Source organism: Bufo bufo, chromosome 6 (assembly GCF_905171765.1).
Source record: "Bufo bufo chromosome 6, aBufBuf1.1, whole genome shotgun sequence".
Taxonomy (NCBI): Eukaryota; Metazoa; Chordata; class Amphibia; order Anura; family Bufonidae; genus Bufo; species Bufo bufo.
Genome location: NC_053394.1, coordinates 18,980,223 through 19,005,529, shown reverse-complemented (window position 1 = coordinate 19,005,529; position 25,307 = coordinate 18,980,223). Strand labels below are relative to the sequence as shown.

General features: G+C 49.4%; 1 protein-coding gene and 1 long non-coding RNA gene across 2 annotated transcripts; both read right to left on the bottom strand.

The window, feature by feature from the left end:
• Nucleotides 1–685: 685 nt before the first annotated feature.
• Nucleotides 686–1,816, bottom strand: LOC121004328. Its single transcript, XR_005779687.1, has 2 exons — nucleotides 1,396–1,816; nucleotides 686–1,331 (listed from the first exon to the last, which is right to left on the bottom strand). It is a non-coding gene; the product is annotated as an uncharacterized LOC121004328 (long non-coding RNA).
• A 510-nt stretch (nucleotides 1,817–2,326) lies between these two features.
• Nucleotides 2,327–24,234, bottom strand: CASP2 (caspase 2). The gene is made up of 11 exons (XM_040436513.1): nucleotides 23,959–24,234; nucleotides 21,040–21,184; nucleotides 14,627–14,785; nucleotides 11,782–11,836; nucleotides 10,482–10,570; nucleotides 9,975–10,148; nucleotides 8,969–9,097; nucleotides 8,223–8,313; nucleotides 6,613–6,759; nucleotides 5,111–5,220; nucleotides 2,327–4,025 (listed from the first exon to the last, which is right to left on the bottom strand). Exons 2-11 carry the CDS (start codon nucleotides 21,181–21,183, stop codon nucleotides 3,873–3,875), a joined length of 1,251 nt encoding a protein of 416 aa, XP_040292447.1. The 5' UTR covers nucleotide 21,184; nucleotides 23,959–24,234; the 3' UTR covers nucleotides 2,327–3,872.
• Between the last annotated feature and the right edge of the window lie 1,073 nt (nucleotides 24,235–25,307).

The following is a 25,307-nucleotide window of genomic DNA, read 5'->3' as shown; positions in this document are numbered from 1 at the left end:
ATAGAATATGATGGGTGTGATAGGTCCACGTCATGGGCCAAAGTAGTGCATGTCTTAAATCAGTGGGTAACTGCGCCGTCCGTGAAAAACGGAAATGTGAATGAAGTCTAAATTGACAGGATCCGTGCGTCTGTTTGTTTTTTTTGCCCTCTGTGCATCATTTCCATTCCATTTAATTGGTTTCCAGAGCATCTCCTAGTAACGATCTGTGTTGTGTCTGTGGATTTAAGGTGCACAATCACTGGCAAAAATAGGGCATGCTCCGCGGTGTCACGCCCGTGTAAAACCACTGATGCGTTCATACACAAACTAAGGGCTCCTGCACTAAAAAGCTCCGCCACCTCCAGCGGCCCCCTGCAGAGCTCTGCCACCTCCAGCGGCCCCCTGCAGAGCTCTGCCACCTCCAGCGGCCCCCTGCAGAGCTCTGCCACCTCCAGCGGCCCCCTGCAGAGCTCTGCCACCTCCAGCGGCCCCCTGCAGAGCTCTGCCACCTCCAGCGGCCCCTGCAGAGCTGGATACCTTTCATAGAACTTCTGATAATCCAGAATCTATAATAAACCAGCACTTACCAAATCCCACTGACGCTGAATTAAAGGGTGGAATGTATGTTATGAAGCCACTGGCTACAGAACCAAGCAGGGCATTGACAATACCATGTAAAAAAAAAATTTATTAGCAGACTTTATCTATAGAGAAGTGAAGTATATAAAGTTTTATTAACTCTTTTCTTAACGGAGACGCACGTAGCGACAATATGTGACAGCGGCGTTTTTGGCAGAATATAACGTAATACAGAGCGCGGCAGTGACACAAGCGAGAAAAGCCCTGAGGTGCAGAGAGGAAGAAGCCACCGAGTCACATGTGAGGCTCCGACCAATGGCAGCATGGAATGTAGAAAAGCAAAGCGTATGGAGGAGGGGCTTCATGCCCCTCCCCCTGCATATCATAAGTGCAAAGGACACCCCCCCCCCTCCTGTACAGTTTATTACAGGGATGCTAATACAGTTCAATGGTAGGGCCACAGGAGCTGTATGGCGTGGCCCTCACCCTTCAGGGCTGCTTTATCAATTACTAAGGAGACAATAGTCAGTTTTCAACCTGAAATATTTTTTTCAAATTATTTCCCCTTTAGATAATGCTCATATAGGTTATGTTCCCTGGGGGCGGGGCTAGAAGTAACTTTGTACTCTATAGAACATTACATTTTACATAAGTATATCTTAGCCCCAGTTACAGGGGGAATACAGCCCGAGGAGAGGTTGTATGTGGCTGTAAAGCCTCACTGCAGAGCTGATCTGTGTCTGCTAGGACCCAGCAGCTCAGGCAGACACCTGGCGATCACATGGGCAGCTCATGCAGACACCTGGCGATCACATGGGCAGCTCATGCAGACACCTGGTGATCACATGACCTCTAGGATCACTGCCACTTCCTGATCTGTATATATAGTGTATACGGCAATGTAAAACTGAGCCCCCCTTCTCTATAGGGAGCCCTGCTGTCACCGACTGCCAGCTCCCCCCTCAATTAGGGCCCTTGCAGAGATAAGTGCTCAGCACTCGGACGCATAAAGTCAACAGGTGGATAACATGACATATAACAGCTCCCCATATCTCAGCTTCCTGAGGAAATGTTTGTCTTGATAGAAATGGGATAAAGCAGCAGTACAGGGTGAAGAGCTAGCTATACAGCTCCCCCGATCTCAGACTACTGGGATTGAGCTTTAAATAATAAATAAAATAAAAAAACACTTAAAAAGGGAACCTGCCATCAACTTTATGCTGTCCATACTAACGGCAGCATAAAGTAGAGACAGGCGAGTTGATTTCAGAGGTCGGTCATTTATAAGTAAGTGGTTGCCAAGAACCAACATCACAATCATTGCAGACTGGGCCTGGAAAAGAGTCCTGGCCACCTGAGAAGAGTCCTGGTTATTCATGAAGTCCTGCTGATGTCTGACAGGCTTCTACCTAGTTGTCTCCCTTTTAGTGTTGAGCGAACTTCTGTTTTAAGTTCGGCGTCTAAAGTTCGGCTTCCGGTTAGCGGAGAATCCCGATATGGATTCCGAATTCCGTTGTGGTCCATGGTAGCGGAATCAATAATGACCGATTATTGATTCCGCTACCACGACCACAACGGAATTCATATCGGGATTCTCCGCTAACCAGACGCCGAACTTAAAACAGAAGTTCGCTCAACACTACTCCCTTTCTCTCTAGGAGAGAACTGCCAGTCATCAGCAGATGGTCGGGGAGAGCAGGAGATTATAATAACCAGGACTCTTCTCAGGTAGATCTGACTCTTTTCCAGGCCTGGGCTGCAATGATTATGGTGCTGGTTCTCGGCAACCACTTACTATTAGCTCATCAATGACACATCGCTGACATCAGCATTTCTGTCACTATTTCATGCTGCCCTCAGTGAGGTCGGCATAACGTTGCTGACAGGTTCCCTTTAATTACTTAAAAGGTTTGTCCGGCTTCCCCTTCTTCACCCAGGCAGCCCCTCTGATACAGCACAGGGCTAGGGCAGCGCTAAAGCCCGCCCATTAGTGTCGGTGACGTCACCGGGAACACTGCGAGGCAGAAGCCTCCACCGAGCAGAGACCCGCTACGTCACCGGATCTAATGAAAAAGCCCTTGCCCTGCACCTGCCTCTTGCCGGCAAATCAAATGCTCTACAGCAGCGGTACGATGGGAGTTTGGATCTCCCCATGGATGGTCCCTGATGGATCCCTCCTTCTTGCAGAGGGACCTGGCAGACAATACATTCTCCTTACGTATTAGGACAGTTCTGTAAGCTGGAGGTACGTAAAAAAAAAAAAAAAAAGAGAAAAATTTCTCAGTATTGGCGACGCTCCCTTAAATACTGAATGTGTCCGAATAAATTCCATCACCTTTTCCGTGGGCGGCTCATATTTCGTCCACAGCAGGACTAAAAGATTTACGGTTTATGGACAGGACCCAGCGCTGAAATGAAGAGGCTCATGCAGTATTTCAGATATCCCGTCTCTTGGGCCTCCATCATTCACACTGGGATCACTCACTTGGAAGATAGTAAAATCAGACCCCCCCCCCCAATCGCAAACCGATATCTAATCAATATCCCATAGCTGTAAGGTGGAAAAACTTAGAGGGTTGGTGCCTAATATTAAGGTTATCCCCCATCCACAATGAAATCATCATAAGGGTCCAACTACTGGTGATCTCAAGAACGGCGATGCCCATGAAATAACAAGTCAAGAATATCTCTTCTTTACATTCTGAGTTATTCAATTCCTCTGTTATTGCTCCTGAAAATGCATTTGTGAATCAACAATTGGGTGTTACCATTCCCCTTATCAAAGGAGTGTGTCCCTACAAAGTCAGCACTAGTTGACTAAGCAGGGATGACCCTATCAACGATTTCCAGGAGGAATAATTTAGGAACAGCACAATAAGTTCTGGGGGAAAAAGAGGCTCCAGGATGTTGATGTAAATGAACACCCAGGTATTTAGAAAGCGAGACATGTCAGGAGGGGATACGGCCGGACAGAGGAGAAAAACATCCTTCTGTTCTACTTCCCATCTGCTGTTTGTTTCCACAGACGGAAAAGAAAGAAAATAAGTTAGAGAAGCAATGATTGAAAATAAAAGGCAGCAGAGGATCAAAAATCTCCCACTGCACGATGGCTCTGTGTGAACAGGGTCACATAAAAAAAAACTCCATGTGTATCGGGCTTGTCCAGGAACGAGCTCCATGTGCAGGTCCCTGAACCCCGTTCACTTGAGAACACAAATAAGGGTCCCGAGCCCCGAAGGAGACGACACAAAGTTGGAAGACATGAAAAGAACATGTAAAAAATAAAGTCATTCTCTTCTCATAGCAAAAAGTTATGTACAAGATGGAAGTGCAGGTCTGGGGCGGTATCCCGGGAACAGGTAGAGGTCTCGGCACAGAGTGCTGCTGTACTCGGACATCTCTTTGCAGCGGTCATATTCAGTCCCTGGGGCGTGTCCCTCTCGATTTTTTATGCGAGCGTTCACCTGCAGAGAAGGCAGAAGACAACTGTACACGTCAGGGGCCATTACTGCTATACTATGCGATACTTGCAAGGATTTCTGGTCTCAGTCCTAAAAGTTTTAAAAGGAGTTTTCTGAGATTTTAAGGCCTCATGCACACGGCCGTTCCGTGCATTGGGGACCGCAATTGCAGTCCTCAATGCACGGGCAACTTCCCGTGCAGCAGGCCGGACCCATTCAACTTGAATGGGTCTGTGGTATGTCCACACCGCCAAAAAATGACTTTTTTGCGGTGCGGAACCACGGAAAGAAACACCACAGAAGCACTCTGTAGTGCTTCCAGTGTTCCGCTACATGACTCCGTTCCGCATCTCCGGAATTGCGGACCAATTCAAGTGAATGGGTCCGCATCCGTGATGCGGGATGCACACTGCCAGCGGCCGTGAGTGAGGCCTAATACTGATGACATCAGGATAGTTCATCAGTATATGATCAGTATCTGATCGTGGGGGTCCAACACCTGGGACCCCCTCCGATTACCGGTTTGACAAGGCACCGGCGCTCCTGTGAGTAACGCGGCCTTCACACAGCTATTCCTAGGCCAATAATGACACGTTCATGTGTCACGTGACCTGGGTTCAGCTCAGCCCCATTCTAGTGAAAGGGACTGAACTGCAATACCAAGCACAACCACTATACAACGGACGACGTTGGGCTTGGTAAGCTGAGAGAAGGCTGCAGCGCTCACAGGAGCTCCACTGACTTCTCAAAACAGCTGATCAGCGGGGGTCCCGGGTGTCGGACCCCACCAATCAGAAACTGATGTCTAATCCAGAGGACAGATAATCAGAAAAATATATTTATTCCTGTACCATAGTGGAAAAATGCACTGCAGACCCCTGATTCTAATGACTGGTGGCCCCAGCAGCTGGACGCTCGTGCTCACGATATGCCATCACTTACTACAGTGGTAACCCATTTAACCCTCTAAATGATGGACAGGATTCACTACTTTCAATGAGCGAGCTGTCTCTACTGGCATATAATAATGTACTGGTATACAGAGACATTATTATACAAGTCCCACAAAAATATATTCAGGCCCTTACCTTCACTAGCATGTCAGCTACATGTGTGTCCTTAGCATGTTTGGAAAAGACATCAGAAAGTTCTTGCATGAACCATGAGCCATGCTTTGTGTTGCGAAGTGATACAGTACCTGAAAGAGATGAAACCCAGAATTAAAGATTACTTATCCTGTACTGATCCGGAGTTACATCCTGTATTATACTCCAGAGCTGCGCTCACTATTCTGCTGGTGGAGTCTCTGTGTACATACATTACTTATCCTGTACTGATCCCAAGTTACATCCTGTATTATACTCCAGAGCTGTACTCACTATTCTGCTGGTGCAGTCACTGTGTACATACATTACATATCCTGTACTGATCCTGAGTTGCATCCTGTATTATACACCAGAGCTGCACTCACTATTCTGCTGGTGCAGTCACTGTGTACATACATTACTTATCCTGTACTGATCCCAAGTTACATCCTGTATTATACTCCAGAGCTGCACTCACTATTCTGCTGGTGCAGTCACTGAGCATTAGAATTCCTGTTCAGACATGGAGTAAATGATGTCTTGCTCCCACCCCTAAGAGGAGCTCTGGAGCTTACTGCATACTGTATAAATAGTACGGCCCATGGGTCAGCAACCACCAGCACTCTAGCTGCTGCAAAACTACAACTCCCAACATGCACAATTGTTCATCTGTTTAGGAAGCTTCCATAAAAGTGATTGAAGCATGCTGGGAGCTGTAGTTTCACAACAGCTGGAGTGACAGGTTGTTGACATCAGTAATAAGTATGCAGTAGACTCCTGATGTCTCCCCCTAGTGGTGGCTGCAGGCACACAGATCTTTATCATCTAACTCAGGGATGGGCAAACTGCGGCTCTCCAGCTGTTGTAAAACTACAAATCCCATAATGACCTGCTGTAGGCTGATAGCTGTAGGCAGACTGGGCATACTGGGAGTTGTAGTTTTACAACAGCTGAGAGCCGCAGTTTGCCCATCCCTGATCTAACTGATTATTCAGGGAGTGAGGAACAAAAGGAGCTCCAACTGCAATAAAGAAATATTAAGACCTCAAAACTTATTTTGGACTTGTCTATAGAGGTTTTCCGGGACCTATCCTCAGCACCGATCATCAATATCTGGAGGTCTGACTCCCGCCATCCTCACCGATAAGCTGCCAGAAAAGGCCAGGGAGCTCTGGTGAGTACGGCAGCCTCCTCAGAGCATAGACCAGGAACAGCGCCATACAATGTTTAGTGGCTGTGCTTGGTACTGCATCCCAGGCCCATTCACTTGAATGAATCTGAGGTGCACAAAGGCCATGACTTACAATCGTCCATGGCCTAGGCAAGGCCGCAGCGCCTCTACAAAGAGGGTGCTGGAAGTCAGACTCCCACCAATTAGATATTGAGGACCTCTCCTGAGGACTACCCATCAATGTTAAACTCCCGGAGTACCCCTTTAAAGGCTGAACGTTCACTTTAAAGTTTCACAAAAGGCACCTCCATACACACGTCTGCTCAACGCTTACCCTTAAGACAGGCATAGGCGCAGATCATGTCAGACTGGGTGGGCAGCCGGACCCTGCCGTTTTCTCTTCCTGCGTCGCTCTGCTCACAACCGGGAGACCCAGTCTGCTCTCTTCCATCTCGCTGGTCCACGCCTCGGTCGGGCTCATCTATTGTATACACAAAATGTACACAGTTACATATACTACCGAATAACCTGTGGAGACATACACAACAATAAGCCTGTACAGCCCTACAGGACACATGTCCAAAACGCATACATAGGGATTTCCACAGAAGGACTGCTCCTAGCTCCTTAAGGGTCCATTCACACGACCATAGGCCGCCCATGCCCCGCGCTGTATCGGAAGCCCACAGAAGCGCTTCCATGGGCTTTTTGGTCCGTGCCTCAGCAAACGATAGGGCATGTCCTATCTTTTGCTGTATATATTGCAAATAGCAGACCCATTCAGAGTGAATGGCTCTGCGCTGCAATATAGGATTCATATGCCAGTGCCCGTGCATTGCGGAAGTGCATTGCGGACCACAATTTGCAGTTTACGGGCGGCTTACGTTCGTGTGAATGTACCCTTAAAAGGACATCTGTCAGCAGATTTGCAACTATGAAACTGGCTGACCTGTATCATGTGCGCTTGGCAGCTGAAGGCATCCATATATTTGGTATCACCGCATCCGTAACAACCTGCAGTACACCGTTATCATCTAATTTATCCCATATGGTGAACGCCGTAAAAAAAAAAAAAAGAAAAAAAAATATATATATTTTAAATTCCTCAATTTTCTTGTTGCCTGCACATCGCAGGCTGTGCAGCATACAGATAGCAGCCTGCGATGTACCAGACATCCGTCTTTTCACTGACTTACTCTGCAGAGTGAGTGCGGCAGGGGCTGGAGGAATGTGCTGCAGCTAGAGGTAGGAGAGCGTGTGTCTGAGCCGGCAGATGCACAGAAACAGGGAGACCAGGGGCTGGAGCAGCCTTTCCTGTCACACACGGCTGCTCTGCCCTTACGTCTTCCTACATACCTGGCTTCTAGGTACCTGTGTCCCCTGGTGACTGTGCTGCTGTGAAATATTCTCTGGAGCGCAGTTAAACTACTGACAAAGGGTACCTACAATGCCCCCCCTAATAAAGTGTCCCCCAAAAGCATATCACTGGACATCCCCCTCCCACAAGTGTGTCAGCAGCAAACCCCCCCCCCCCCCATAACAGTGCCTCACAGCAGATCCCGTCAGATCCCCCCATAATGTGTCAACATTATTTTAACACACCTTTGGTTCAAAATATTTTTTTTCTTATTTTCCTCCTCTAAAACCTAGGTGCGTCTAACGGATCCAGAAAAATACAATTTCCGTTTGCATATAGTTTGCCGGATCCGAACAACGATAGTGTGAAAGTACCCTTAAAAATGAAAACTTTTATTGAAACACACCCGCAAACTCAAGAAATAGGAAATCTGATGACTCCATTCCAACACCCAAAATAGTACAACGTAGAAAAACGAAAATGTATGACATCTATAAAATATTATATATATACACACACACACACACACACACACCCCGAGCACACGTGCACTCGCAGGTGCAGCACTGCACTGACACATCACTCACCTCCTCGGCAGGCCTGGATTAAGAACATTTTGGGCTTGTTTTGTAGCTGCGGGCAGTGAGCGTTGTCCAGCTTTGTAAAGACGTCCTGCATCTACAACACGAGAGGTTCGCAAATGGACGACACATGTTCACAGTTAACATATTGGTAAAACTATCCGTCTACAAGTCATAAAAAAAGGCTAGAGGCTCCTTTAAGATCTTCTGACATGACACGGGACCTTTGCCTATACACAAATGTGCAAATTCAAGTTTAAAAGGGTTTTCAGGCATTTTCATACTGGTGACCTTTTCTCAGGATAGGTCATCAGTATATGATTGGTAGGGGGTTTGACAACCAGGACCCCACACTGATCCGCAGTTCGGGGGCTGCCTTCTCACAGCTTACCAAGCACAGTGCTGTACATTGTATACTGGCCGTGCTTGGTACTGCGCTCAGGCTGAGCTGCTCCTAGGCCACGTGACATGAACGTGACGTCACTGGCCTAGGAATAGTAGTGAAGGCTACGGTGCTCATAGGATCAAACAGCTGATCGGTGGGGTCCCGGGTGTCAATGAGCAATGTTGACGCCTTCACTGCACCAAAGGTGTAATTTGCATGTTAAGAAAAAAGGTATGGTAACTGGGGAACGGAGTAAGTAAAACATCGTATTCAGGTGAACCAGAGCTATGTGTCTATGCAAACATTTGGATGGGGAGGTCGCTGGTGACAGAGTCCCCCTTTAAACATATCTATCCTGCAGCCTTACTTGTACTAGTTTGCCATCACATCCGTACACAGCACCATCAACTCCATGGGATAAAATGGAGACTATACAGGAATCCAGCTGGGAGTGGTCAGGCAGTTTGGAGAACAGATCCAGCTCTTGCTTCATCTCCTAGAAGAAGAGAAGAAGAGCTGATTGTGTGACAGCCTGCGCGACATGTAATCCATCCTTCTCTTCGTAGTCGGACATTGTAAAATGAGAGCATCAACGTCATCAGAAAATCTATAGCGCAGCATCGACTATCACTGCATGTAACCGGAGGATCGCAGTACAACAACCTGCCATGTAACACAAAGCCTTGTATCAGACATCGGCAGAATTAGGCCTCATGCACACAACCGTTATTTTGGTCTGCATCCGAGCCGCAGTTTGAGGCTTGGATGCGGACCCATTTACTTCAATGGGGCCACAAAAGATGCGTGTGCTGTCCCCATCCGTTGCTCCGTAAAAAAAAATATATATATATAACCTGTCCTATACTTGTCCGTTTTGCGGACAAGAACAGGCAGTTATATTAATGGCTGTCCGTGCCGTTCCGCAAATTGCCGAACGCACACGGACGCCATCCGTGTTTTGCGGACCGCAAAACACACAACGGTCGGGTGCATACAGCCTTATAGAAGTACAGAATCTCTCCACACGGTTACGCCCAGGAGCCTTATCTAGCGTACGAAGCGAACACTGGTGGGATTCACCAGCGTTAATGTAGTGTAAACGGGGCAGCCTGAGCACAAGCCAGACCGGATGTATACGCTGTAGATATCCAACGGAGAAAAGTCTGCCGAGGATCTGTCCGAATTCCACAGCCGCAATAGATTTTCCCCAATTGTGGACTTCACAGAGAAAACGCTGTGATTTTGCAGCGTTTTACTTTAGAGGATATAGGTTGTATCGAACATTATCGTAAAAAAGAACTTGCGGTCGCAGACCCCCAGCCGCCCCTGGGAGGGCATCCTTAGGACACAGAAAAATTCGAAGAAACACTCACCTCAGCAGTGAGGTTGCTGCGTTCACGGACTTTAAAGTTCAACTGGTGAAACAAGAGCCTTAAAACGCTGAGATCCACCTCCCCTCCGTGGCGATAGCCGAGCTCAGGAGCCGTGAACGAGACATTACTAAGGATCAGACAGACACCACGTGGCCGTGTGGTCATCTTGTAGGCCTGAAACCAAAGTAAACATAAAAGGGTTAAATGTACAGCTTCACGTTAGTGAAGAGTCTGCTTTTTACTACAAATAGCTCCACTTCTGCATAGAGGCTGTGTCTGGTATTGCAACTCATATTTACACAAGTCTATGTGCATGAGAGGCACTGGTGTAAAGTAGAACTGACGTAGTTGCCCATAGCAACCAATCAGATTCCACCTTTCATTTTTCAGAGCGCCTTTGGAAAATGAAAGGTGGAATCTGATTGGTTACTATGGGCAGCTAAGCCAGTTTTCTTTTATACCAGTCTGATAGTGTTTCCCCCCCCCCCAATCTTGACATTTCCGGACCTGTTCTTGATGTGACAGGTAGAAGTTCACAGAAGTCGGAGACACACTTCCTAGACCGTCTCCATCATCTATATACATCTCACAGGACTCTGGAAAAAAACAAAACAATAAAGACATAAATGACTGAACTTCATCGTAACCAGTAACAGTATCACATGTTCTGCAATAGCATGGAGCGGGCGAGGACGGCCTCGAATATCCAGCATTTGTCATGTTTTAGGTCCTGATTAGGTCTTACTGTGAGGTTATATTCAGAGGCAGAAATTCCTGACAATCACTTCCATACCCCTGTATGGGGCTGATTCTGCAGGGTGTCGATGGGATGTCATAGGAGCCAGGGGCTGAAAAATGGCCCCCCAAGTCTCCAGTCTTAGGCCCCATTCACACAACTCTATTTTTGGTCTGCATCCGATCTGCACTTTTTGCGGATAGGATGATCACCCATTCATTTCATTGGGTCCGAAAAATGCGGTTAGCACACCACATGCTGTCCACATCCGTATGACCCGCAAAAAAGGTGTCCTATTCTTGTGCGTTTTGCGGACAAGGATAGGCATTGTTAAAAAGAAAACAGATACAACACAGACGTGTATTGTATAAGACTGACAGCATTATGTATTATACAATACATTCCAGAACTGTAAGGGTTACATAGTATCATAAAGCAATATAATGCTATGCGACCCCGGCAGTGCTGGGAGGTCAGGACGGGCGCTGTTACATACTCGCGCTGCGAGTCAGGAGCGTGATACTCGCTCTTCTGAAAGGGGCCTATTTTAGGTCTGCATCCGATCCGCATTTTTTTGTGGATTGCACGCGGAGCCATTCATTGGCAGACAGCACACAGATGTCATCCATGTGCTGTCCGCTTCCGTGCCGCTTACAAACTCAGGCTCCTCCGATCGCTGCACGAGGGGAAGCTAGAGCATCACCGGAAGCGCACGCTTTCGGTTTTCAGCGTGGTCAGGTTTGACCACGGCATCTGAGGGGTTAAATGTCCGCGTTCGGCATTATTAGCCGCGGGTGTTTGCTGTAATAAACAACAAACATCCGGTTGCTATGGCGCCCACTCCACTCAGGAGCAGGTGCCATCTTTAAACACCCGACATGTGACGTAATAGTACGTAACATGTCCGGAAGGGGTTAAGCGACTGTAGTAGTTGTCAGAAATTTCTAATTACCTCAGACAACCCCTTTAAGGGTTGGTATACTGGTTTGCATTAAACGTGAAATCTCTCCAAATAATAAACTCTAAATAACAATGCACTGTGCCAGGATAAAGTGTTAGCCGCCGCCTCACCCCGCCAGTGATTCTGCCCGCCTCGCTCTTCCACAGACAAAGGAAAGACGGTTTCCTGTAGGAAGAGACGATACAAGATCAGCGAGTTCCCCTGCACAGTCTGTAGAGCACGGAACATTAATAACTAATGAATTCATTACAGATCCCATCGGAATCCCTATTGGATCAGACCTCAGCTGCGCGGATTACTAAACGGTAACTGGAATACATTCCTACAGGGATCGCAGGACAATGGGGCAGATAAAAAAAAAAGGACAAAGTTTGTGTTTATGGTGCGTTTTCTTCCAGTAAAGTGAAAACACAGCAAAACTAAAATTACATTAATTACAAAACAGAGCTACATTAAAGGGAGTCTGTCAGCCATACTCCTCCCAATAAACTGCATCACATTACAGTTCACTAACGCCACCTTTCTCTGTCTGTGGCAGTGGGATGAATCTGCCCATAGTGGGGGATCGAACTGCGCATGCCCGAACCCAGCGGTGATGTGTGGTAGCGCGGGATTTCAGGAGCAGAGAGAGTGACGTAAGCAGGCTGGGGAGGCGTTATTGACCAGTAACGTTGAATCGCCCCGGGGGCGCCGACAGCAAGAGCAACCGCCCCGGGGACGCCGACAGCAAGAGCAACCGCCCCGGGGGCGCCGACAGCAAGAGCAACCGCCCCGGGGGCGCCGACAGCAAGAGCAACCGCCCCGGGGGCGCCGACAGCAAGAGCAACCGCCCCGGGGGCGCCGACAGCAAGAGCAACCGCCCCGGGGGCGCCGACAGCAAGAGCAACCGCCCCGGGGGCGCCGACAGCAAGAGCAACCGCCCCGGGGGCGTTGACAGCAAGAGCAACCGCCCCGGGGGCGCCGACAGCAAGAGCAACCGCCCCGGGGGCACCGACAGCAAGAGCAACCGCCCCGGGGGCACCGACAGCAAGGGGAACCGCCCCGGGGGCACCGACAGCAAGGGGAACCGCCCCGGGGGCACCGACAGCAAGGGGAACCGCCCCGGGGGCACCGACAGCAAGGGGAACCGCCCCGGGGGCACCGACAGCAAGGGGAACCGCCCCGGGGGCACCGACAGCAAGAGCAACCGCTCCGGGGGCACCGACAGCAAGAGCAACCGCCCCGGGGGCACCGACAGCAAGAGCAACCGCCCCGGGGGCACCGACAGCAAGAGCAACCGCCCCGGGGGCACCGACAGCAAGAGCAACCGCCCCGGGGGCACCGACAGCAAGAGCAACCGCCCCGGGGGCACCGACAGCAAGAGCAACCTCCCCGGGGGCACCGACAGCAAGAGCAACCTCCCCGGGGGCACCGACAGCAAGAGCAACCGCCCCGGGGGCACTGACAGCAAGAGCAACCTCCCCGGGGGCACTGACAGATCATTTGCGCATATCTTCAAAAAACACTGAGAAAGGTGCTGCCATTTTTTGAACTGTAATGTGTGAACTGTGTGTGATGTGTTTTCCCTTTGCTAGAAGAAAGCGCACCATAACTGCAGGGTTGTATTTAGCATCCAAAATGCAGCACACCTGCAACATGTGGCAGCAACTTAAGGCCCCTTTACACTGGTCGAACATCAGGCATCGTACGCTTGTGTCTACATAGCACTCCGTTGCCTGCAAACAATTATTCTGTATGGGGAAGAGCGGTGGTATTAGCGATCACTCCTCCTAATACTGTGGAGGAGGTGGTATGTAAGTGCATCGGTCTCCTCCACTGACGAGCAGGCGATTGCGTAGTGTAAAGGGGCCATTAGGCCTAGTTCACAGTCAGTGTTTGATCAGTGATTTTGAGCCAAAACCAGGTGTGGCTCTAAAGCAAAGAACGGGGCGGATCTTTCCATTATACCTGATGTCTGTGGAGGCTCCAATCCTGGTTTTGACTCAAAATCACTGACGTGTGAATGAGGCTTTATCCTAAATGCAGTCAGCATAAAAATATTCCAGGCAAAAGAAGCAGCAAATTTACCACCGTGACGCACGCTGCATCTCCGTCTTACACCACCTCCTGGCTGGTGCACTGTACTCAAATATTTTGCACCAAAATAACAGCCTGAGCCATTTATAAAGCTGGTGCATTGCACGACTCCTTCCTTTTCAAACCATCTAGTGAGGTGTAAAACACGGAATCTACAACATATTCTGCCACAATTTTAATTAGCATTCTGGCTCATTCTGCTCACTCTCCCCCAGTGGTGTTTTCTCAGTGGATACTGACAACTGGAGCTACCAAAACAGTCTATTCACATTGCTACGAAATCTCACGATGCCCCTCTGTCCGCCTCTGGAGGTTTCTCAGTGGGCTCCAAGTGATACCGCATTGTCACATTTTTTTTTTTAAACTAAATATTGTCACACGAACAGTTTGAAGCTGTGTTTGCGGTTATGCAGACTGAGTGCGTTAGGGGCCGCAAATTTACTAACATTCACGCCTGGAACAAGGTGTAAATTTTGTCAAAAACGACCCCAGCCAGGTGCACAGGCTGCCGTAGAGTTTACCAATTTAAGACGCACTCAACGCATGTCTGGTCATAAATTAGCAGAATCTTATGGCAGCGCAGGGGAGAACCTAAGGCAGGTGTAAAAAGCCGCTATTAGTAAATGACCCCCCAGGTCTTCATTTTGGAGAAGAGCTTGTCTGTATTCGGGCAGTATAATAGCAGGACACGTTTTCTCTGAATGCAAATGGGAATGTTTCCATTCACTGGCAGCTATCAAGAACATGGGACTGTACCAAGAAAGTTCCATTAATTACATTTCAAAGTGCTGGCTGGGATGCCGCTGGGTGCCCCCCCCCCCTCCCCCGCCATTCTGACACAACCCCTGTCGGTCTGCCAGTGAGGGAGGTTGGTCTTACCTCTGGTTTGATTTTCCGCGTTTTCTCCTCCAACTGTTCAGCCAAGTGCTCCTGGCCAGTGTCTCGCAGTGCGGTACAGAAGACGGAGAAAGCACGCGGACCTCGCATGGGAAGCAAATCCAGCAGAGCTATCTTCTGTTGGAAGCTCCCCTGATTACACTAGAGAGATTGGAGAGGAGAGAAAACAGTAAGGACTCGAGCAACAGCAAGGCTAACGCAATGCCTTATAGAAGGGACTGGTCCACTGTCCTGCACACGACTGGATGCGTGTTGTTGCAGATGTCCAATACCATGCCCATTGCATAACACGCTCCCTAAAGTGTCTCTAACTGTATACTGAGGCGCATGTAGGTTTTATTCTTCCAGAATTACATGAAATTCAAGCATACAGAATTTGCGGCATGCCTCCTCAAATGCAGACATCAGTAATCCCCCCTCCCCTCAGGGTACCGCTTCAGACAAAGAATACAGCGCACAGCACATAGATTGTCTACTGCAATGTAATACGGCATGTGCACCATGCAGGGTCCATATAGGAGCCCTAACCGTGTGCAGAAAATTATCTGCAAGAACTGGAAAAATGCAAAAGGAAAGGCAATTATCCGCCATGTATGGGAATGAACGATCGCTACTGCAATCACTCAGCCTCATACACGGACATTGTTTTTATGGGTCGATGTGCTGCCCACAAACAAGGATTTTAGGTGCCACGTACAAGTGGCCAGCGTCAGATTTACATGAGGCAGTTACTGGGAACTATCCCATACTCTCTTTCGAGCGAATAAAAAATAAATAAAAAAATATATAAATTTACATGCTTTTTCTAGATTTGTGCTCAGGCGTGAAGCCAACTTTTCCAAGTCTCGGTCGGTGTTTTTTCTTTAGAGCAAGTTTCTTAGAGACTCCACAAGTTAAAGGGTTCTCCTACTGAGCTATTGTGGGGTTAAGAAACAGTGACGTTCTATCTCAATTTATGATGGGGGAGGGTCTGACCTCTGAGACCTCCACCGACCCTGAGAATAAAAGGGGCACGGCACTGGTGTAGCTCTGCGACCCCTTCTACATGTGTGCCCGGGGTGTCGCTGTGCAGGGGACACTTAGAATAGAACACAATGCTACGCCAGCGCTGTGGCACCTTCATTCCTGGAATTAGCGGGGGGTCCGAGAGGATGCAACACCACCAATTACGAGTTTGTAACATGGGAGCCCCCCTTTCACTGTCGTGCAGTTTTATTTTGCTTGTTATTACTTCTCCTGCCCCCAAAAGCAGATCTCTCGTAGACTGTCTCTATGGGTTACCTCCATTCAATGCGCTCTTACGCAGGCTAAGGGCACATGACCGGATCTTGAGAGGACGCTCGATCCACATATTTTACAGATCGCTCACAGATCTATTAATGGATCGGCAAAAAGTATGGACAGGTGTCATCCGTATTGCATCCCCATCTGTGCTGCCGTTCCGCTAAATATACAACATGTCCTCGTTGGTCAGCACTGGTGCCGCGCATCGCTGGAGTTCTGGGCTCCAATTCAACCAAGGACAACATCTGCATGGAGTTTGTATGTTCTCCCCGTGTTTGTGTGGGTTTCCTCCGGGTTCTCCGGTTTCCTCTCACTCTCCAAAGACCTAGTAATAGGGAACTTTAGATTGTGAGCTCCACTGGGGACAGCGAGTGATGAGAATGTCTGGAAAGTGCTGCAGAATATAGCAGCGCTATAAGGTTAATAAGTTAATGTCCTCTTCTTGACGGCTTTGTGGACAAGAATAGCCAGTTCATGTGAAGGGAGTGAGAAAATGGCAGCACGTACACAGACTGTATTTTGCGGACCACGGTTGTGTGCGTGTAGCCCTAGCGGTCACTAATGCACAGTAGCAGTGTTCACTTTTTGGCTAAATCCCCAGTAACCCAATCTTGGCCCATGTGCTGACATAATGCATTCAGCAGGACTGCCCAGCTGGCGTCCCTCCAGCAGGCGGGCAGAGGCGCACCCCAACCAGCTGGCGTCCCTCCAGGAGGCGGGCAGAGGCGCACCCCAACCAGCTGGCGTCCCTCCAGGAGGCAGGCAGAGGCGCACCCCAACCAGCTGGCGTCCCTCCAGGAGGCAGGCAGAGGCGCACCCCAACCAGCTGGCGTCCCCCCAGGAGGCAGGCAGAGGCGCACCCCAACCAGCTGGCGTCCCCACAGGAGGCAGGCAGAGGCGCACCCCAACCAGCTGGCGTCCCCCCAGGAGGCAGGCAGAGGCGCACCCCAACCAGCTGGCGTCCCCCCAGGAGGCAGGCAGAGGCGCACCCCAACCAGCTGGCGTCCCCCCCGGATGCAGGCAGAGGCGCACCCCAAGGCTCAGAAATGAAGGTCAGATTTACTAAGGGACTTGCAACTATTTTACACCTTAAATAGTAGTAAATCTGACCTTTTTTTTGACTGGTTTTCTGCTGTCTGCAGCAGTTGGGTGGGATGGGGGCAAAGTTGTGGGCATGTCAGAGCCATGTGGGGGTGAGAGCCTGGAGAGGGCACATGGAGCAAGGAGGATGGTATCATTTGGGTATCGAGTATCATGATCCTGCATTTGGTATCAGTATCAAAGACCAAATTCTAGTATTGTGACAACCCTACTACAAGGAGGGCATCAATACAGACCGAAGCACTACAGGGGGACATTATAATACAGGTGGCACTACAAGGGGGGCATAAATATATGCCACAGCACTACAGGTGGAACTACAAGGGGGAAATTAATACATGCCAAAGCACTACAGGGGGCATTATAATACAGAGGGGCACGACAAGCTACAATGGGCGGGGAAGGGGGGGGGCATTAATAAAGACTGAGCTCTACAAGGGGGCATCATACATATTGGCACTACAGTAGGCATGATACAGGGGCACTGTGTGGTGGATTTATAAATACTGGGGCCACTACAGGGAGCATTGTAACTACTGGGACAGAGGGCTTAATTGCTATTGGGGCACCAAAGGGGCGCCATATTTCCACTAGGGGCACTATGGTGGCATATTGTACTGTGAGGTATTGAGGTACTATGGGGGCATTGTTATTACTTGACATAATATGGCGGGCATTACTGCTAATTGGGGTATTGCAGGGAGCACTATCACTATTGAGGGCAGACTGGGAGGATTATTACTATGTTAGGACTATCTGTATGGCACTATGTTTACAGTATAGAATATGGGGGCATTAAGGAACACAGTGGGCACAGTATTGGGGGTAGAAGCAGGATGACAATGGTGGTGCCTGTGTGGCGCTTTGCACCCTTGCTGCCATTGCATAATCCTTTGGATGAAAATGAACCTCATTTGGACGATTATGGTGAGAGCAATCATCATTACTTCATGCTGGAGAAGCAGGATGACAATGCTGAGGCACCGAGAGGGGGAGGATCCCAACAATCACTTGCTCGCTGGTGGAGGAGACCACTGCATTTACACGCAAAGGCTTCCTCCAGCGTATGTGGAGGAGTAATCACTTAGGGGTGGGCGATATGGCCTAAAATCTATATTGCGATATAATTTTAAGCATGTGCGATATATATCGCAATATACACTGCTCAAAAAAATAAAGGGAACACAAAAATAACACATCCTAGATCTGAATTAATTAAATATTCTTCTGAAATACTTTGTTCTTTACATAGTTGAATGTGCCGACAACAAAATCACACAAAAATAAAAAAAAATGGAAATCAAATTTTTTAACCCATGGAGGTCTGGATTTGGAGTCACACTCAAAATGAAAGTGGAAAAACACACTACAGGCTGATCCAACTTTGATGTAATGTCCTTAAAACAAGTCAAAATGAGGCTCAGTAGTGTGTGTGGCCTCCACGTGCCTGTATGACCTCCCTACAACGCCTGTGCATGCTCCTGATGAGGTGGCGGACGGTCTCCTGAGGGATCTCCTCCCAGACCTGGACTAAAGCATCTGCCAACTCCTGGACAGTCTGTGGTGCAACGTGACGTTGGTGGATAGAGCGAGACATGATGTCCCAGATGTGCTCAATTGGATTCAGGTCTGGGGAACGGACGGGCCAGTCCATAGCATCAATGCCTTCGTCTTGCAGGAACTGCTGACACACTCCAGCCACATGAGGTCTAGCATTATCTTGCATTAGGAGGAACCCAGGGCCAACCGCACCAGCATATGGTCTCACAAGGGGTCTGAGGATCTCATCTCAGTACCTAATGGCAGTCAGGCTACCACTGGCGAGCACATGGAGGGCTGTGCGGCCCTCCAAAGAAATGCCACCCCACACCATTACTGACCCAATGCCAAACCGGTCATGCTGGAGGATGTTGCAGGCAGCAGAACGTTCTCCACGGCGTCTCCAGACTCTGTCACGTCTGTCACATGTGCTCAGTGTGAACCTGCTTTCATCTGTGAAGAGCACAGGGCGCCAGTGGCCAATTTGCCAATCTTGGTGTTCTCTGGCAAATGCCAAACGTCCTGCACGGTGTTATGCTGTAAGCACAACCCCCACCTGTGGATGTCGGGCCCTCATATCACCCTCATGGAGTCTGTTTCTGACCGTTTGAGCAGACACATGCACATTTGTGGCCTGCTGGAGGTCATTTTGCAGGGCTCTGGCAGTGCTCCTCCTGTTCCTCCTTGCACAAAGGCGGAGGTAGCGGTCCTGCTGCTGGGTTGTTGCCCTCCTACGGCCTCCTCCACGTCTCCTGATGTACTGGCCTGTCTCCTGGTAGCGCCTCCATGCTCTGGACACTACGCTGACAGACACAGCAAACCTTCTTGCCACAGCTCGCATTGATGTGCCATCCTGGATAAGCTGCACTACCTGAGCCACTTGTGTGGGTTGTAGACTCCGTCTCATGCTACCACTAGAGTGAAAGCACCGCCAGCATTCAAAAGTGACCAAAACATCAGCCAGGAAGCATAGGAACTGAGAAGTGGTCTGTGGTCACCACCTGCAGAACCACTCCTTTATTGGGGGTGTCTTGCTAATTGCCTATAATTTCCACCTGTTGTCTATACCATTTGCACAGCAGCATGTGAAATTGATTGTCACTCAGTGTTGCTTCCTAAGTGGACAGTTTGATTTCACAGAAGTGTGATTGACTTGGAGTTACATTGTGTTGTTTAAGTGTTCCCTTTATTTTTTTGAGCAGTGTATATCGCAATATATTATTTTCTACATTTGAAGGGGGGGTTTAAACTTTTTTTTTTTTTACTTTTTATTTAATAACTATTAGCCTTCTTAAGGGCTACAACCCTTGTCCTATTCACCCTAATAGAGCTCTATTAGGGTGAATAGGACTTTACACTCTCCCTGCTGCCCTGTGCTTTGTGCACACAACAGTGGGGAGCTGACCATGGCAGCCAGTCTCTCATGTGCCCCCCAGCCCCTGATTAGCCCCCCCAGCCTCTCCCTCTTATCAGCCCCCTCTGGTAACTCAAACCCACCCCCCTCCCTCCCCAGTATTAATCATTGGTTGCAGTGGCCACAGGGCCCCCCTCCTCCCCCCCATAATTGGTGGCAGTGGGCAGTTCCGATCGGAGTCCCAGCAGTGTAATGCTGGGGCTCCGATCGGTTACCATGGCATCCCCCCCCCCCCCATCATTGGTGGCAGTGGGCAGTTCCGATCGGTTACCATGGCAGCCAGGAGTCACGCTACTGAAGTCCTGGCTGCCATGGTATGTTAGTGAGCAGCATTATACTCGCGTGCGCCGCGGCCGCTCCTTCTTCTCATAGGTCTGTGCGGCGCATTGCTAATGCTATAAGCATTAGCAATGCGCCGCACAGACAGAAGAAGGAGCGACCGGCAGCCACGGCGCATGCAAGTATAATGCTGCTCACGTACATACCATGGCAGCCAGGACTTCAGTAGCGTGACTCCTGGCTGCCATGGTAACCGATCGGAACTGCCCACTGCCACCAATGATGGGGGGGGGGGGGAGGGGGGCCCTGTGGCCACTGCAACCAATGATTAATACTGGGGAGGGAGGGGGGGTGGGTTTGAGTTACCAGAGGGGGCTGATAAGAGGGAGAGGCTGGGGGGGCTGATCAGGGGCTGGGGGGCACATGAGAGACTGGCTGCCATGGTCAGCTCCCCATGTGGTTGGCAGATGACCTTCCTCCATCACCCGGAGAAGTTCCCCTAGATGCTATTCTTGTCAAAATGGAAAGAGATCCCAATTAAACAGGCTGATTTGGGCCTGAAAGTCCAGAATTTTTTTTGCTTGAGATGGATGTATATTATATATGTCTTATTTATATACGCTTTTATTTTGGAAAAAAATTCAGAAAAAAAAGCAATGCCGCAGCAGTTTTATTTCTTCCCATCACTAGCTAATTGGTGGGGATTCGACACCCCGCACCCATTTGGATGAGCTGTTTGCTGAAGCTCTGTTGCCAGAAGTCGGTGCCTTGTACTTACCCGGACTCTTTCTCGCATGCTTGGGGTAAGGACTTTGTTTTGTACAAGATGTTCTATTAGGTCGTCAACCACCATCTCTTCTATTAATTTCACTCGCAGTTTGATGAGGGCATCCTTGTGGTGATCCTGCATTCCTCCCAGCATCCTAAAGAGAAAAATAAATCAGAAGGCCGGACAAGTGCGGTCACACTCGGTACATGTATGTGGCGGATCAGGGCAGTTATACATTACCTGACATATATATACTGAGTGACCTAGCAGATAAGACATCACCTCCAGGCAGATGACCGCCTGCTTACCTGGAGGAGAGGATCTACCTCAATCTTCACGTCTCTTTACAGCTGCCATTACCGGCCTATCCTCCATCACTACCTCCTACAGACAGGGTGTGTGCACACATAAGTTTTCGGTGCTATGGCTATATAGACATACAATAGGACATGCACAGGGTTTATATCTGGCAGCATACTTTATTCAAAGATCTATGGCGGATAGAGACGAAACATGGTGTGAACCTAGCCTGAGTAGCCTCTCTATGACCATTGCTCACAGCAGGATCGACTGGCCAGCTGGATCTCCCCATCAATACTGCACAGACCTGACCAATCTATCTAAGAGCAGAGGGCAAATCTACACAAATGTGACCAATCAGCAGGCATTATAATGTGGGGCCTACAGCCGCCTCATATGTGAGATAACTGTTGGGAGATCTAGGTCTTAGGCTACTTTCACACTAGCGGCACGGACCTCCGGCAGCCTGTCGGATCCGTCCTGCCGCTAGTGATCGCGTGCCTCCGGACTGCCGCTCCGGCCCCATTGACTATAATGGGGGCTGAGTTCTGGCGAGGCACGGCAAGAGGCTGCCAGAATAAAACTACGACATGTCTGACCTTTATTCCGGCAGCCTCTCGCCCTGCCTCGCCAGAACTCCGCCCCCGCTATAGTCAATGGGGACGAAGCGGCAGTCCGGAGGCACACGGTCGCTAGCGGCAGGAAGGATCCGACAGAACAGCATAGCTTCTAAGGCTACTTTCACACTTGCGGCAGAGTGATCCGGCAAGCAGTTTCGTCGCCGGAAACTGCCTGCCGGATCTGGCAAAACGTATGCCAACTGATGGCATCCTGATCCGTCTTAAAAATGCCATGAAATGCCGGATTCGTCTTTCTGGTGTCATCCGGAAAAACGGACCCGGCATTTATTTTTTTCACATTTTTTTCCAGTCTGCGCCAGGACGGATCCGGCATTCCGGCACTAATACATTCCTATGGAAAAAATACCGGATCCAGCATTCAGGCAAGTGTTCCGTTTTTTTTGGCCGGAGATAAAACCGTAGCATGCTGCGGTATTATCTCCGTCCTGAAAAGGCAAAATGACTAAGCTGAAGACATCCTGAACGGATCGCTCTCCAGTCAGAATGCATGGGGATAAGGCTACTTTCACACTGCCGTTTAGGGGTCCGCCTGTGAGATCCGTTTCAAGGATCTCACAAGCAGCCCCGAACGGATCAGTTTAGCCCCAATGCATTCTGAATGGATGCGGATCCGTTCAGAATGCATCAGTTTGGCTCCGTTCCGCCTCCATTCCTCTCTGGAGGCGGACACCAAAACGCAGCTTGCAGCGTTTTGGTGTCCGCCTGGCGGTGCGGAGCCACACGAACCCGTCCTGGCTTACAATGGAAGTGAATGGTGACGGATCCGTTTACATTGACACAATATTGGTGCAACTGTAAACGGATCCGTCCCCCATTGACTTTCAATGTAAAGTCAGGACGGATCCGTCTGCATACACTTAGACTTAGAATTTTGTATGCAGACGGGTCCGTACTGAACGGATCCATCTTTTGCATTTATAGGTGCGGATCCGTCTGTGCAGACACCAGACGGATCCGCACCGAACGCAGGTGTGAAAGTAGCCTAAAACTGATCAGTTATTTTCCAGTATTGAGCCCCTAGGACGGAACTCTATGCCGGAAAAGAATAACGTGTGAGAGTAGCCCAAGGCGGCCGTACGCTGCTGACTGACCGCTATTTCTCCCGTCTCCCCATAAACCGGCTCATGGCTACTGGACACCTCCGGCAGCGACTTACCTTCTCTGGGAGAAAAGCAAACCTGAAATCCTGATCTTTCTTCTCCCTGTTGTGCCGGGCGGTCGCCATTAGTGTTGGGTAAAGCGAGCGTTGGATGCTTCATCTGAAGTCGCTTTGTTCAAAATTTCGGAATACTACTGTACAGTATTAGAATGTATGGGCTCCGATGAGCCGAAGTTACGCTTGACTTTTTGGAATAACTTCAGTAATTGATTTTTAAGGTGGAAAACCGAACTCGGCTTTGGTTCAGAGGTGCTGGTCGGAACCGAAGACGAGTTCAGTGTCAGGTTTTGTAGTTGTTTTCCACCTTAAAAATCAATTACTGAAGTTATTCCAAAAAAAGTCAAGCGTAACGTCGGCTCATCGGAGCCCATACATTCTAATACTGTACAGAGAGGGGTCTCCGTACAGTATCAGTCTGAACAGAGCGACGCATCGGAGGAAGCATCCAACGCTCGTTTTGCTCAACGCTAGTCGCCATACGCAGGAGATCGCCGCCTGATACATATGAGAAGCTTCGACCACTTTCATGTCTATGGGAAGATCCACACCGGACGTCATTTACGGTGGAAAACGTGCATTATAAATGGACACGCTGAGCATTTAAAATATGCACCGACGGTCAATATACAACGCAAATGTCTTACTTTCCGCAGGGCTCATCCACGTGCAGACATCCACTGCGCGCAGTTATTGTGCAGAGACCACATCCACATGGGACGCGAGGCTTTTTAGGTTTACGTACAGGTAAATAACAATAGGGGAAACCCAAGAAAAATCTTTAATATACAAGGGCCCCTTCCCCCACTCCACCAATGACGTCATACTCACCTGTCAATCAAGTAGAGGCAGTGTGTAAGCCACGCCCACAAGGTCACGTGGGGTCGTCAAAAACATAAAAAAAAAAAAGATGCTGAGAAGAGTGTAGGTAGCGCGGGGGGGAGCCCGGCAAGAGGTGGAGCTCACCGCATTAGGCGTCCGCAGCTGTCCGTAGACTCCCCCACCTGAGTCTACTCGCCGCCACACCGTTGACTCACAACAATCCCACTCCCGCGACTGCACTACCTCCCTCGCAGCTGCGCATGCGCCGCCCGCCTCCTCCTCGTTGACAAAGCCGTGACGTCACTCGACTTTCGCGGGCTTTGCACTGATTGGTCACTTTCAGCTTGTCGCGCGGTTTTCGGGACGACGAAGGAGGAAGTTTAGAGCACACTACACACAACAATGGTAGCGGCTAAACTGCCTGCAGGAAACGGGCCTCGTGACGTCACTGGGTCACGTGATGGCCTCTTGTCACAGCTCAGGCTGTTTGCAGAGCGGGTCACGGATGGCTGCTCATCACTGATAGAGGGGGGAGGGACGAGAACTGTATGCAGAGGTGGGGGTCTTGTAATATTGTGTGTAGGGGGGGCATGTAATATTGTTCAGAGGGGGGCATGTATTGTATGCAGAATGGGAGGCCGTTTAATATTGTATGTGGGGGTCGTGTAATATCTTATGGGGGGGTGTAATATTGTATGCAGGGGGGTGTAATATTGTATGCGGGGGGGTGTAATATTGTATGCAGAGGGGGGGCGGTGTGATTTTGTACGCGGAGGGGGGCGGTGTGATTTTGTACGCGGAGGGGGGCGGTGTGATTTTGTACGCGGAGGGGGGCGGTGTGATTTTGTACGCGGAGGGGGGCGGTGTGATTTTGTACGCGGAGGGGGGCGGTGTGATTTTGTACGCGGGCTGCTATCTGGGGGGGGGGGGGGCACGTTGTATCTGACATGTTTTACTGACTAGAACAGGTTTCCAGTATCTTCTCCGCACCCGATATTCATTCTTATATATTTTCTACTGTACAAGTGAAAGCTGCCGGTTTTACTGTTTTTATTAAAAACTTATTGTTGAACCAAAAAAAAATTATTTTATATATTTGGTTCATTTCTCTATTTTTTTTTTAAATTAATTTGTTGTGTTTTTATTTTATTGGCATTCTTCTTCTGTGTTCTCGGCGCTTGTAGCTGGGCACAGAGACGGGGGGCGCAGACGTCTATAATGGTCGGTGCATCAGATGCTTCATCCAAAGTCACTTCATTAAAGACTTCGGAGTAATACTGCACAGAGATCCGTCTCCGTACAGCACTAGAATGTATGGGCTCCGAGGAGCCGAATTCATTTAAATAACTCAGGTAGTT

Bases quoted from the DNA above. Each gene is read 5' to 3' on its own strand.
- CASP2 (XM_040436513.1), bottom strand. From the start codon at position 21,183: ATGCTGGGAGGAATGCAGGATCACCACAAGGATGCCCTCATCAAACTG. The intron at 10,149-10,481 runs GTCCGGAAATGT...CTTTGGTTTCAG, and splicing joins ACCTGTCACATCAAGAACAG to GCCTACAAGATGACCACACG. The intron at 8,314-8,968 runs GTAAGGCTGCAG...CTCGTGTTGTAG, and splicing joins GTGATGGCAAACTAGTACAA to ATGCAGGACGTCTTTACAAA.